The sequence below is a fragment of the Chionomys nivalis genome, chromosome 20 (assembly GCF_950005125.1).
Source record: "Chionomys nivalis chromosome 20, mChiNiv1.1, whole genome shotgun sequence".
Lineage (NCBI taxonomy): Eukaryota > Metazoa > Chordata > Mammalia > Rodentia > Cricetidae > Chionomys > Chionomys nivalis.
Window position 1 is genome coordinate 57,638,853 of NC_080105.1, and position 15,930 is coordinate 57,654,782.

Consider the following 15,930-nt stretch of genomic DNA (forward strand, 5'->3'; position numbering starts at 1 on the left):
GACTTGGAGAGATAGGAGAACAGAATCTACTCCCCCCCCCTCAAAATTCTTAGCATCTGAAAGCCTGTTCCAAATGCACATCCCTGAAAAGAAAACCAAACCAAACCAAAACATTTAAACTTCTGAGAAAATTATCCACTAATACCAACCCAGAACTGACACAGATAAGGAAATTCCTAAGTTAGGAGACACTGCAAGGAACAGAAACCACAATAAAAACATAAAGAATTAATAAAAGGTCTGTTTTGAGCTTATAGAAATGAAAACTCTAAAAACTGGAAGCAGGGGAAAAAACCATAGATCGCTTTAGTTCAGAAATGGTTAGTCTCCTTGAAGATTGTCATGGACACTAAGGAAAGAAGGAACCCAAAGCAAGCAAGGAGACAGTGAGAACTCCGGGGGCTCGAGGAGAGCAGCACGTGAGGTCACACATGCCCTGGAACCTTTAATGAGAGTGTAGAGGAAAGGGAAAAAAGTATTGATAAGATTGCTTTGAATTTGTAACACCCCAAACATCAATGATCTGATAAGGCAAGCATGTGGGACCCAGGGAGAACTCCACTCAAAGGCATCACGAGCAAGTCGCTCAAACAAATAGAGAAAAGATCTTCAAAGCACCCAGAACTTAAAGGCACGTTGTGTACAGAAGAGTGGAGTCACGGAGCACAGTCCATTTTCTTCTTGGGAAAAAGCAAGGGTGAACATGAACACCTTAAAAATACAAGAAGAAAAATGTCAACTTTAAGTGGCTAATTTTGTAAAACATCTATTGGAACTGAAGAGGAGGCTGGGCGGCTGGCGCCAGCTGTGCCCCTAGTGATGCTGCGTCCATGCAGGGTCTCCTACCACCACAACCCCACTGAGCTCCTGGAGGGGAATGTGAGCAAGGGGGCCATGAGGCTCTGGCCAATCTCTGGAACTCTGGCTTGGCTTTGCTGTGGCATGACTGCTCTAAGAAGCATTCATACAAATAAGTAAATAAACACGATACAGGATCCCAACACCTGCAGCTTGAAGGTCAGTCAGCCCATGAGTTCTCACCCCGTCTCACCAGGGACTTCCTGTCTCCAGGTCTGCCTGTCTTGCCCTCCAGCCTGCAGGCTGGGGTTTTCTGCTCCTTTCCTAGCCTGCATCTGTGTGTTGCAGGTCGAGAAGAAAAGAAAACATCAATGTTCCAGGCCCCAGCCTGTGTGACCACTGCATCTGTGGGAGGGAAGGTTTCACTCTCGGACAGGGCTCAACATCTATAGGCCCTTACCACAGGACTTTCTGAGGGTTGTGTGTGTGTGTGTGTGTGTGTGTGTGTGTGACAGTTCTACACCAGGACACAGCAGTTGTGGGTCCTGATCCTTGAGCCTGAAGCAGAGACTTCCTGGGAGCATTTATACTAGTGTTTATACCAAGGTCATTGCTGCTCAGATTGCTGGACTGGATACTGGGTCAATGATGAACTGACCCTCAACTCTGTGCTATTTAACCAAACAGGAAGAAATCTGCCTTGGATACTTAGGTTGAAACAGAAGAAAGGATCCACATTGATAGCCAGACACCCACCTCATGATGGAAGACACAGAGCTAAACAAAACCACAGGAAGCAGGAAAGAGATATTGAAGTCTGAGAGGTTAATGGCATGGCTTTGAACAGTTATTTGACAGGAAACAATAGAGATAATATCAAGGTCTGTTTCTTGGAATAAATGCACACACGGATGGAACTCTAGCTAGATGGCAAATAAGTAAAACAGGCCACACTGACGCAGGTATTTAGAAGCTGCCTGGCTGAAGCATTATGACTTTTCCCTCAGGCTCACAGGGACCTAAAGGCAGAGTGAGGGTCTGGCAACTCTGTCTTCACTGTGTGCCTATCCCTTCTACTTTGGGTCCCATTCCTTCCTTCTGAACATAGGCATGTTACAGGGAATGTCTGTGTAACCTAGCTCAACCTCCTCCAATGCTGAAGACACATAGATAGCTCATTTCCTAGCCTTGCCATTATTTTGGATTCTAGGAAGAGCCAAGCCTCCCTGGACAGAACAAATGCACCCAGCAACTTTACAAGAGGGTGAGGATGCATGGTAAAACTGCTGGAGCAATTGTCTTATAAGAACCAGCGTGTCCCCTTGACCAATAGGGATGTCTTCGGACCACTGTACAGGACTGGAGCTGAGACAGTGGCCAGCCACACCATGCCTTGACAAAAATGGCTTCACAATGCTTGTGCATCAGCCCTTTGCACACTTCCTCTCCTGCTTCAAACTAAACTTCATGTCATTCACCATAAAAGTAATGTGAGGTCACTAGGTTGCTCCCATTTGATGCTCTTTCCAATGTCCACTGTGTGTTGGGGTGCCGGCCAACCCAGTTTATTCAGGTTTCTTCCCTAAATGGCTCAATTCCCACATCAGGCATAAAATACAGGGTATTACCACACACTCTACAGACAGGAAAAGGATGGTAAGGGGAGATTCTGGGTAAAAAGAACGCATGACAACACGGTTAAGAGACTAGTTCCTCAGAAATCACAAACTCAGGCATAGTGGTTTATTCCTGCAATCCCGGCATTGGGAACTACAGGCAGGAGGATCGTCACGTGTCCTACCCTAAGCCAAGAAGCTGCACCTGATAGTGGTTGATAGAGGCCCAGTCAAGGTTTTCTTCAGCTGAGTGACTCTAGCTATATCAGCTGCAGGGCAGAACCATGGCCAGGCGTAATTGGCCAACATAAATCAGACTCCCATTTTTTTGGTGTATGTATATAATTTTCTTTTGTTTGTTTTTTTAAAAGATGGAGAGAATAAAACCTAAAGAAGTTGGGTGGGTAGGGAGGTGGGGGAAGATGTGGGATGAATTGGGGGAGGATAAAAATATGATAAAAATATAAAAACATGAACTTCTCAAAAGACAAATAGAAACACACACGCACACACACACACACACAGAGAGATATATGAAATATCCACACAGATTTGTCTACAGACAATCTGATGGAGGCCATTTCTCAACTGAATTTGAGAAACAAAACCTTTTTTCAGGTTTTTTTTGTGTCACGTTGACAAAACCCAGATAGCACAAAAACTACAAACGACCAAAATAACCACGAAGAAACAGCTTGAAATACAAGAATAAACTGAATCCATACTGAATGACCTTCCAGATAAATCTGCAGGTCTGAACAACTTCAGTAGCAAATTCTCCCAAACATTTAAGAAGAATCAGCACATACTATTTTCTCCAACACTTAAACAACACACAGTGTTTCCTCTAACTCTGAAGAGAGGACACTTTGATGGAGGAACTATTGGACAGAAATAACCAACGCAAATAGACCATCAGAAAACTCAGAACTTCACTGGTTAATGAACCCAATACAATATCAGGCAAGATGTTGGAACAAAAAGTTCAGCAAAGACACGGGGATGGTAACTGAGTCCATGGCAGATGTGAAATGACCTTAGAGATTAGGGAAATACAAAGTAAGTCACAAGACAATAGTGTGTCCCTTAGTATATCCAGATGAAGACAAACTCATCTTTTTGGCTGGTAGAAGCTGCCCATACAGTTGGAAGAGCAAAATTCTTTATGTCTTTTGTCTCCTAATAAGAACAAGTTGGAATGGGAAAAGACCCTTTCCTAAGATAGCGATCTAACGTGGGCTGTACAAGTTAACCATGCCCAGCGAGCAGATACCAGATACCTGGAAAGCATATAGGAGACTTACTTCAGTGGGGTGACATTATCCTAAAGGCTGAGTGAAAACAGGAGAGAGCCGAGTGCTAGCATCCACCTCTCTGTCTCCTGACCCCAGACACCAGGTGACCAGCTTCTGTGCCTTCCCTGTGACGACGGACCACAGCCCCAGGACAGCCAACTACATCCTTGCTGCCATACGCTGTCTTTGTTAGGTATTTGGTCACAGCAATGAGAAAAATAATCCACACATTTGGGATGTTATCGAGAGTGTTTCTTCATGGGAACCATACCCAAAGCATGATCAAAGATTAGAAGTGAACATGTAGCTGTGTGTCGCTAAGCTCTGAGATGTGTAATTCAAGGGTGGAAACACACTTACTGTAAGGATGTTGGTTTGACGGTGGAGTATGTTTGGTTTGGAAAAGGATTATTCTAGATGTGTGCCTGCTCCAAACACAACTCAATGGATTCATTTTTTCCTATGTAATTTTTAAAAGATTCTTCTTGGTAATTTAATAAATGCTAGACTTGAAACAAAACGCAGGCTATAATTAATGAAAACAACTCAGCAAAGGCATGATTTTGTCTTCCTGTATTGTTAGATCACGACTTCACCTCTGAGGAATCAATGGCATCTTCTCCTTTCTCGTCTTGCGATGGCCTCGTAGAAGCTCCTTCAAAACAAAGCAGACGACTTTCCTCCACGCTTCCTCTGACGGGTGAGGCTTCGAGTGGAACTTAAATATCGGGTGTCATGAGCGTCACGTCGGGAAAAGGTCACACTGGTCCTCTCCCCAAGTGCTCACTGCTTGTCACTGCCGCCATTTCCTACTGATTCCTCCCTCCCTCTATGCAGTCTTCATTTCCGGGACTCTGCTTAATAAGGTGCATCTTTCTATAAATGCCATTGTTTTGAGTATATTAGAAGTTCCTTTATAGCTTAAGTTATTAAATATTTGATTGTTATGGATTCAAGTTCTACATAGGTCTAAATAATTTAGTCATACATGGGAGATATTTGAATAAAGACAAAAGTTTACAAATATAATGTTATCTTGAAATGATATGTTTGTGTAAGACTGTGTATTTCTTGACAAGAACATAAATTACTTCTATTCTAAAATTAAATACTCCTAAAAGTGGGTAGCATTAATTTCTATAATATAAATATTTATCAACTGAGCTGTCACAGAAGTAAGATTTTAGGCTTAAGAGGTGGGGACTCTCGAAGAAGAGCAGAGCACTCTGCATTTTGTGTGTTTTCTGTAAAGTGGGCCAGGTTTACTTGCATCTTTTCTAACTTAAAAATAGCTTTTACATAAATATGAGATCAATACAATTGTCTCTTGTGATGTGATGGTTTTATTGTTAAAAATATTCTAGCTGCACAATTAATCTCTAACTTCACAGTATTGAGAGAATGTATTTAGTTCACTATGCATATGAAAAACCCAAGAAAGAACCAGAAAATACAGTCCCCCTTTCCATATAATAAAAAAGTATGAATTCGTCCTGTTTAGTTACTATGTGAGCAGAAATCAGCCTTAGAGAATGGGTTCAGGGTATTTGTTTGAAAATGGGAATATCGCTAAATAAACTGCAGCCACAATAGCCAGGAACGTTCATCCAATGATGTTACAGAAAAAATGGTTAGGACCAAAGCAAAAGCTGTAAACTGCTCGGGCAATAATGAGTATGTTGTCATTAGGACCTTTGCTATGCGGTATCAGTAAGTATTGAGTTTCAAACACAGATACAGAGCTCACAAAGAAACGGTGTAGAAAATTACATCAGTTTCTTAAGTGTAGTCCACGCCACAGGGATTTGCTGTCAACCATCTGGTGTCTGGAATCAAGTGGCCTTTTCCTTCTGGGAATGAGAAGAATCTAGTGGAGACATAAGATGAGACCTCAACCGCTACGCTTGGCCAAGACGCCTAGCCCCACTCAGACTGCGCCAAAGACAAACAGGAAGGGGAACTCAGAGACAAGAACTCAGGCACCCGATAACCAGACTTGGAATTTCAGTTCCTTTGGGATGGAGTATCTCTGCCCTTTTTAAAGCACATTAGTCTTTGAATTGTTAAACATAGGGGATTTCTGGGAGACTGCATTTTCTTGTCAGAACCCCCTTTTCTCTTATTTTAACATTTGCATTTATTTGAGGTACAGAGTCCCTAAGGAACTACATCAGGCATCTTTGGAGAAGGTTTGACGTGAGGAATGAAATGTGTTTACAGCCTTGAGATTAATTCAGTGATGAACTGTTGACCACTCAAGGACTAGAGTGCAAAGCCTACACTGTTTTTCCATTTTCCCAGAATCCCTGAATTACTCAGGATGGATGGATGGTAACTAGAAGATTACTATTATTTAGAACAAAACACACGGCAATTACATTTATTTATTTACTTTGTGAGTGAGTATGTGTGCCCAGTGCATGTTGTACACATGTAAGTGTGGGTGCATTTGCCTGTGCACGCATGTGTGAAGGTCAGAGGTCAATTTCGGGCACCTTTCTCCACTGTTCCTCGCCTTTTATTTTCAGATAAATTCTTTTGATGATCCAGAGTTCATAGCTCCTCTAGACTGGCTTGTCAGTGAATCCCTGAGTCCCCCCACGTTTTCTTTCTTTCCATAGAACAGGGGTTACAGATATGTGTTTCCCTACCCAGCTTTTAATGTGGGTGCTGTAGATCCAAACCTGTTCTTATGCTTTTACAGAAGGCACCTCGCCCACCGAACCATCTCTACAGCAAAATACTGCCAAGGCAACTTCAAATCAACGACTTCCTTTGATTATTATGTTTCTGGCTGTACCAGGGACTGAGCCTGGGGCCTAGGCTATGCTAGGCAACTTCTCTAATACTGAGCTTCAGCTCTGGCCTTAAGGACAATTAGTAGTTACATAATACCGATTATCTGCATACTATCAATAATTATATACCGTCAATAATGAAGGGCTCCTCTGTGGAACACAGTGACCCTGACCACAAGACTACAGCTCGTGGTGACTCTAAGTCACAATGACTTTCTGACTCACTAAGAGTCTGGACAAGGTAAGAGGGAATGAATTAGTGATGAAGAAATGAATGATGAATAAATGAGTGAGCACTGTCCCAGCAGGGTGATAAAACTTGAAAGAGTAGAAGCTGGGGTCAGAGCCAGGCTGTGAGAGTGAACATTGAAGGCACTCATCACGGGCTCAGCTACAGCTCAGTGGCAGATCATCTGCAGGGCAAGCCAAGGCCTGACTCCTGCTCCACAGAACAAGCAGCCACCATCACTGATCACCATCTATATATACTTTATAAAGGGACACACACACACAAACACATACACACTACACATATATTATACTATACTTTATAAAGGGACACACACACACACACACTTTATAAACGGACGCTTTCCACAATTCTGGCAAAGAGAAAAATCGATATTTGGAGTTAGCTGCCTTAGGCCAGGTTCACACTTCCTGCCTGTGTCAGGCCCACTCCACTGTTTACTTCCATGCTGCCTGTGCTGTAGCTGAGCAGGCCACACGGCCTTTGAGTCTCCAGTGCCTACTGCTGGGGCCTCCAGAGACAAGCTCTGCAGACTGTTGAAGCAGAGTATAGAGGAGCTGCTGCCCCACAGTCCACCGAGCAGCGACCCGAGTTATAAATAAAGACACATATGAGACGTCGAAATGACTTTCCAACTGTTACATAAGCTTCTCTCTTGGTTTACATCTCATTGAAGAAATTAAAGGTCTTCCTTATTCCTAATTACACTAATTGGTACAACAAATACAGTTAGATTTGGCAAAACTGCCTTGTAAGAAAAATGTATCATCGGCCAATCAAAACTTTCAGAGGCTTTAATACCCCCGACCTTATAAATCTCATTTGTATTAAAGAGGTGTTGGAAGGGGCTGGCATCTTCAGCCTGCCACAAGGACACTTTGAGATGGCTGGCTAGCTGCCGCCCTTGGCTTTGAATCCCATCGGCTCGTGTGTGTTTTCTCTCAGTCCTGTCCTCACATCCTATTCACCATCACTACTGTTTCCTTTACAGCGTGGCCTTCATCAGCCCATGTGGCTTAGACAAGCTGAGTGATTCGGGCTCTTCCCAGGCGGGATTTCTCCCAGTGTCAATCTGAAAATACAGCTCTGAGTACTCCCCAGGCCGAGCTTAACACAGTCATCCTGGGGCTCTTGCTGGACAAATCTTTCTGTCGTTTCCAAATATAGTCATCTCGTTAAGCATCAGCCTCTCTCTTCAGTGACAGTGTCTTCCACTCACATAAACCACCCCTTACAGGAGCCTGCCACCCCACCGCCTGGACACATACTCCGAAAGATTCTGATCCCAGAAGAGGACAGAAACCGAGAAGAAGGAAGAGAAGAGAGAAAAGGATGTTACTGCACACTATAAAATGATGTGGAACACAGCATCAGCAGCAGGCAGAGTATTAAATAAATTACTGAGAAAAATGGCCAGGCCAGACAAGGTAAGTTCCTTAAAGACTTCTCAAAACTCTCTCTCTCTCTCTCTCTCTCTCTCTCTCTCTCTCTCTCTGCCCCCCTCTCTCTTTCACGTTTTCTCTCTCTTTCACATTCTCTCTCTCTCTTTCACATACTCTCTCTCCTCTGTGTTTGTGCGTGTGCATGTGTGTGCATGTGTGTGTTCTTCCATGTTATTTTGGGTATACATGAGTATGTGAGTGTGTAGGTCAGAGGTCATCCTTGGATGTCATTCCCCAGGAAACATTTGAGACAGCTTCTCACTAAACCTCATGTTCTCTAAGTGGGCTAGTCACGTTAGCCGTCAAACACCAGGAATCTGCATGTCTCTCCCTCCCCAGAGCAAGGATCACAGCATGGCCTACTGTTTCCAGCTCTTTTCCTTGGGTTCTGGGGTTGAACTCAGGTTCTCATGTTTGCATGGCTCTTTTAGGGAGGTGGCGTGACCTTTGTTAATTTCTTCCTGCTACTCTACAGTTTCATCAGCACTTGGTAGGATGATGCTTTCTGACATATGAAGGGAACTGTATAAACTGGAGAGCGGAGAAAATCATGTCAGTTTACATGAGGTCTGGCTGTGGAGGGCTTTCCTTTGCTTCTGTATTCCTCCTTCTCCCTTCAAAGGGCATAGCAGCTTGTGCCAATGTGGCACATCAGTTGCTCCTATTCTACAGGCTGCAACCACTGTGCCTCACAGAACAGGAGGAGAACTGGCTATGTTTAATCGTTTTTTTCTTGTCCCTTGGGAGCTTTTTACCAAGGTAAGATATATGGGCTACTTGGCCAAAGAGACTGCCCATAGTGGGACAACAAGGTGTAGAATATTCCTTTACACTGTGTGAACATATGTCTCTGTGATTGGGTTAATAAAGAGGCCGACTGGCCACTAGCTGGACAGGATAAGGTTAGGCGGGAGAACCAGACTAAGGACCCTGGGAAGAAGGGCGGAGTCCGAGGAGTTCAGCAGAGGACACAGGAGATACAAGATGAAAGAGACATAACACTACATGGAAGCTTGTAGATTAAGGAACATGGGTTTTTGTTTTTTGACAGTTAGGGTAAGTTGGTTGTGAGCAGAAAAGAAATATTTTATGCCACAAGAAGAATACAAGAAGGTCTGCTTTGCACAGGAAAGATATAAGCTGCTATCTGGAATTTCACTAGCAAATGTTTTCTATTAAATTCTACCTCCAGGACTTAGTTTTTATAGTGGTGTTTCCTTGCCTGGGGTCATTCCAGGGTGCAGGTGAGCTTTTGAATATGCATGGAATATTGCATCAAGGCAGCTCACTGACAGCAGGGTTCTGATTGCATTTTCGTCAAGTTCCACTGAGATTGGTAATCTCTATGTAGACTAATGTTTTTGTCAAATTCAGAGAGATGCTGACACACTTCTATTGAAATAAGTTAATAATGTCATTTGTGCGTAGCTACTAAAAACAAAGACGAGAAAATCACATCCCTTTCAGATAAGAAAATGTTAAAAGGAATACACAGATTAACTCATAAAGATGTTCCACACCCAAACTCCTTATTTATGAGAAATGCAAAAGTGTTGTTATTATTCTTACTATACAGAATTTTTACTCTAAATTGAGCATCAGTTAATTGCCTATGCCATGTCTTGCCTGAGGACATTTATTTATTAGTGTGTGTGCATGTGTGTGTGTGTGTGTTAGGAATTGAACCTGGAGCCTTACTCACGCTAGGCAAACACCATCAAGTTATGTGTCTAGATCCTGAAGATATTTATTTAGTGTCTACAAAGCTTGTCAATAAGAGACAGTCCCAGCCGAGGAGCCATTATCTTAAGTATAGACTTAAAACCTGTACTTAATTTCAAAAGGTTAATTGCACAGTCTATTTTTATTAAGGTGGCCTTGACAGAGAGATACGCAAATACAAAAGGCAAAATGAAGTAAACTTCCAATCGTAGTGAGTATAACCTGTGTGTGTGGTGAGTGCACTCCACACACACAGAGTCAGATACCCACCCTCCCTGTTCTGCAGGAACACAGCAATTCAGATGTCTGCTTGTTGAGACACTCATTAGGAAGAAAAGCAAAGTCACCTGGAGAATCTCTAAGGGCTCCCTCACCACAGACTTGTTTGATACCATGCTCCTGAGACAGCCTCACTAAACGAACAAGCGAATGTCAGAAATGTGCTGTTTCAGTTGGTGGATGAATCCCGTCTCTTGGGCCACAGAATATCTCAAACTTAGAGGGAGGCTCCCTAAGAAGCTTGGCAAATCGGTGTTTGGATTGATGGCGTGTCGGTCAGCTGGAGGTTTTGTGTTTTCTGTACTAAGATTTTTTTTTTTTTAAAGGAACTGGCATTTCAAGGAAGACATCAAAACAAAACAATTTTCCCAAGAGATTACATCAGGGTTTTCAAAGCACTATCTGCCCTTCACCAGCCTCAACAATTCTGGCCAGCTGTTGGATACACTCATTCATAGAATTCCCCTAAGCCACAGAAGACGAGGAGCCTGAAGCTCAGATGTGCTGTACTAGGGATTCAGTCACGCATACACAGGAGATGCTTCAGAGCTAAGAACAGACCAAATTCTAATCTGTCCAGAGCTCAAGAACCGACCAAATTCTAATCTATCTAGACCCATGGCCTTGACTTCCCGCATCCATAGGTCAGGACTGCCATTCAATCTTTGGTACTGAAACAAGGATACAACCCAAAGAACCCTTGGGTTCTGCCCATTCTGAAGGTTTAGGGTACATTTGGGGATCTCTTAGTTTTAAACTTACATGTGGATACTCCGGTTTTTCTTCAGATAGTATAAATCTTTCACCTTTTAAAAATCTTACCTGTGGGCAGGTTTACAACTCATTCACTCAAAGACCACTTGTACCTAATGCTACAGGAGGGCTGACCTCTAACAAGCCAATTATAATGCATAAAAAATATAGAGCCATTTTAAAGCTCTATATTCCTGAAGACTGATTTTATTTCTACTTAGGAAATAGGTAAAAGGGGCGAAGTGATATCCTAATGAACAATAATCAATAATGTGCCCCACCGCTCTTGTTCAAGCCTCATGAAGTTCACTCCTAATTCCCAATTTTGTAATTATTCCCTGTAAATTATAAGACGGTCTATACATATAGTTATAAGTTATAATGGTAAGTTATTTCCTTTACCAAGACTAATAATACTCACTTCACCTGAAAGCCAGCTCTGCATGGCCTCCCTCCTGAGCTTCAGTGACAGATGGTACATATTCAATTACAAACCCTGTCTGTTGCTTAGCTGAGCATGCGTGTTTCTGCCTACTAGGCTGCAGGCATCTTCAATCCAAGATAAAGTCATAGCAGAGCACTAGAGTACATGCCAGACCAAGCAAAAGCCCATTAGCATACATCTGTAAGCTAAATTAATATTCATCAACTACTTTCTTTAAAGTAGATTCATTTGAATTATTGATTTTCTGAAAATCAGACAAAGGTTTATGGTTATGTAAAATCATTATGGATATATGGGTTGAGGAAGATGGTTGGTTGGTTCAGCTCTTGCCTCTTATATTAGTTCCTCTTCTGCTGCTATTATAAAATGGGTCCAGAAGGTTAGAAGTCTATAGTGATGGGGAAGCCATGGTAACAGAAGAAGAAAGCTGAGAGATCAGATCCAACTACACAGAAGGAAGAGAGAGCAAACCGGACTGGGGAGAGGTTATAAACCCTCAAAGCCCACCCCTAGTGACACACTTCCTCCAGAAAGGCCGTACCTCCTAAAGGCTTCATGGTCTCCGTCGATTAGAGACCAGCTGCTGAGCTACACGAGGCTATGGGGGATATTTCTCGTTCAAGCGCCATCCCCCTCAAGCATGAGGACCTAACTTCAGGTCACCAGCATCTATGAGAAAAAGCCAGGCAACCTACAATCCTAACGCTGGGGAAGCAGGAACAGAGGTACCCCTGGGAGCTTGCTGGCCAGCTAGCCAGTCTTTCCAAATTTGTGTGTTCCATGTTCAGTGTGATACCCTGTCTCAAAAAGAAAGATTGGAAAGTGATGGAAGGAAGACACTAGATGTCAGTCTGTGCCTTACACACACACACACACACACACACACAAACATGTAAGCAGACATATGCTCCCCTTGACACACATACACAAACACCACATATAATACTTATGAGCAAATACAGCCCTGAACCTGGCGCAGCTTTGCGGAAGTTGTGAAGACTCCAGGTAAGCTTGCTGTGTGCAAGTGGGCTCATCCCTGCAGACACAAGGTTCTGTTTCCCAACATTCCCCTCGTCAGTGCACTGCTAAGGCACATAGTTTAAATGATCTAATATCAGGGTCAGCAAACTTCTCCATAGGGCCAAATAATAAAAATACCTTACCTATATTTTGCACTGTGTTTATCATTTCTGTGACCATTACAATGAAGAAATGACCACAAACAGCATATGAGCAAATGCTCCCGCTACATTCCAGCAAACTTCTGTTTACACAAACGAGGAGTAATTGTTCCACCTGTGCTGTTTGGTAACCTTCCCCTAAACTGTACTTCTTCATATGAGATAAAGGAAAAAATAGCCACATTTATACCAATCATAGTAATGAACCTTATGAAAATGCTGTATACCACAATTTTATAAATCTCTATGTTCATGGATAGCCACATATGAGGGGACCATATGGTTTCCAAAGTCCTGTCCTCAGTGCGTTTGGTGACTTTTTACATAAGCTCTCTCAATCTTCACTGTCTGCCACACTGTCTTGTTTTCCCATGATAGCAGAACCACGGAAAGCTATGCTCGAAAGGAAACGGAAAGGACTATTAAAATGCATCAGTGTGGCATCTCCACAGAGGGCAGAATAATGGCTCCAGACTGACCTGGCCAGGAAGTCCTCAAAGGAAGGACGCACTGGGTACCCATAGCGGAAAAGTTTCACTAGCCCCAGGACACCGAGGTACTGTAGCTGGGCAGACACGTAGAAGTGATCAAACACACCAGGCAACTGTGAGGTGTTGGGCTTGATGCAATGGATGAAGTGTGGACTGCCCCTCTGTAGCTTCCCAGTGATGTCTGCCAGAGATTTCTGCGGAAAGAGAACAACAGAGCTGATTCCAGAGAGATGGTGGGCAGGAATACAGCGCGGTCTAAACAGGGGGCTCTGAATGCAATTCACGGCATAGCTGTGTATTGTGTATTGGTTCAGCATGAGTATCTTATGTGCGTGTGTGTGCTCGTGTGTGTGCATATGTGTGTGGCCTTTCTTCAAGGTGTTATCAAGGGAAAACAAACTGTAACATTAACACATCACAGCTGAAACAAACATGCAGCTTTTGAATCTGAACGTCACTGACCGTGAGCTGTGATGCGGTGGTGACGGGGTCTCCGCGTTCCAGTCTTTGTAGGAAAGTTGAAGATCCCTTCTTTTTTAATAACTGTGTTGGGGGGTGACAAGGAAGACAGATTTATAATATTAGCTTCTGGTTTAAAAGGAAAAAATTAAGCTTTATGCTCACATTAATGCACTTATAGACAAACACATAAACCAGAGGTCATAAAAGTCAGGACCTTTGGTGACGCTACCTCAAGTTTGGGAAATGGGCACCTTGTGGGTAAGGTAATAGTCACGGCTGCTAACCTTTCACCCTCAGGGGTCTTGCCTAAACCACCAGTGCCTGTCCCATCTTAATTTCATAGCAAAGTCAGACTAGCCCAATACAAGAGGATCCCTCCAGTGCCCTGGCTTTCCACAAGTTGCTCAGATTAGTTGTGAAACATAGTTTATTTTAGGGCAAAAAAAAAAGATGCCGCTTTGCTATAATTTTGCTCTTAGAGTTGTTACTTTGCTCTCTTAACTTTAAGACAATTATCATTACACATTTGTGTGGGTTTGATGCATTCTTGAGGTTCTCCCCCCCTCTTTTATTTCTTCTTCTCAGTTGCTAAAAGGGATGCGTTTGTAAGGTGTTTATCCTCGGAAACTGGCAGAAGGCCGTGTTCTTCAATAAATAATAAAACCAGCTTTTAAAAGAAAAACATCATATGTAGCAAAGATTAAGTGATAATGGAAAAACATTTAAAAGACAGCGAAAATGGTGCTGCTGAGTGAGGAGATAAAGGGCAGGAGGTAATTAATTAAATCCCACCAGGGGTTGGAAGATGACACATTACATTTCAAAGAACCACAAGGGTGTAGACTAACATAACTCTAAAATAATTCCTCTTAACACTGAGGAAGAAAAAATTCTGATGAAACACAATTATCTGCTTGGTAGTGCTAAGAGGACAGGAGCTAATGAAATACAGTCATCTCCTCGGTACCGCGAGGACAGAAGCTCATTTCCTTCCATTAAGATGAACTGTGCCGGGCAGTGATTCATTGCGGCTGACAAGGGAATGCAAAATGAAACACTTAGCCAGCATCAACCCGTTTCTACAAATTCAGTGCCAAACTCATGTCCAGTTAAGGAATGGGTAAAATGCCAAGTCTCTGCCCAAGGGTAGACGTACAAGGACTGGGAGAGGTGGAAGGGAAAAGCAAGGGCAGTGGGGAGCAGAGGTTGAAGGATCATGACAATAAGACCCCACCACTGGAGGTGGACAAAGGGTCCTCTTTGTGGACAGCCTGAATTACATCTCTTCTCTAGTCCTTCAGGGAAAAGCCGAATGGCACCCAGGCAGGTCTCAAGTACTTAATAATTGAGGTTAAAAATTACAGCTCAGAGGTGTATGGCGATTTCTTATTGTGGATGTGCAGTCTGCATGAAAAACAGAAGGCCAGTGGTGCTGAGGATGTGCAGTCTGCATGAAAAACAGAAGGCCAGTGGTGCTGAGACCCTTGGAATCAAGTTCTTCCCACAGGGAACCCTTGTCTTCTAATGTAGAGATGACTTTCCCTAGCCCATAAAATGGAATTACTGCCAAGTCTAACTCTGCAACTTGCCTAAGGCTCACTGATCCTACAGTCTACTGACTAAAGGCACATGCATGCACATGTACACACAGGGAAACACAACACATACATACACACATAAGCACACATGCACCCACACATAGGCACATACGCAGGCAGAAACATACACACACAGGCACACACACACATGCATGCACACTCACAGGCATGGACACATAAACATACATATAAAGCCACACATATACATACGCACAGGTACACACAAACATTCACACACAGGTATGCTGTGCATGTATACATGCAAACACATACACACACATTCACACAAGCATAAACAAATACACAGACAGGCACATACATATGCATTCACACAGGTAAATGCACAAATACAATGGGCATACATATAAACATTTACACAAAAGCACCATACATGCACATATATACACATACGTATTTATAGATATACACATAGATACACATATATGTGCAATACATATATACACATGTATGTGTACACACAGACATACACAGAAACACAATGCATATACATTTGCACACATATACCCACATACACAGACATACTCACAAAATCCACATGTGTATACATATATCCATAAAATTTACATGAAGAGGTATATGCATATGTACACACATACATACACATATATGCAAGTTGATACATATACACCCATGTACGTACACACACACACACACACACACACACACAATCTGTCATTTCAAACTATGCTTTCCCTTGAACTAGAGAGCTAAGGCATGTTTCAACCTGCCTCAGTAACTGCACTTTGAAAATCAACTGTTCTCAGTCCCTTCCAAATTAT

The 15,930-nt window shown here is 42.8% G+C and overlaps 1 protein-coding gene across 3 annotated transcripts in view; it reads right to left on the reverse strand.

Annotated features, from left to right (window-relative positions):
• The window catches only part of Myo16 (myosin XVI), a 420,999-nt gene that overhangs the window by 105,599 nt on the left and 299,470 nt on the right, over window positions 1-15,930 (reverse strand). For all 3 annotated transcript variants that reach the window (XM_057752554.1, XM_057752553.1, XM_057752552.1), the window contains 2 exons: window positions 13,533-13,613; window positions 13,059-13,264 (listed from right to left, as the gene is read on the reverse strand). In XM_057752554.1, coding sequence (XP_057608537.1) covers window positions 13,059-13,264; window positions 13,533-13,613 — 287 coding nt within the window. The remainder of the gene's footprint in view (window positions 1-13,058; window positions 13,265-13,532; window positions 13,614-15,930) is intronic.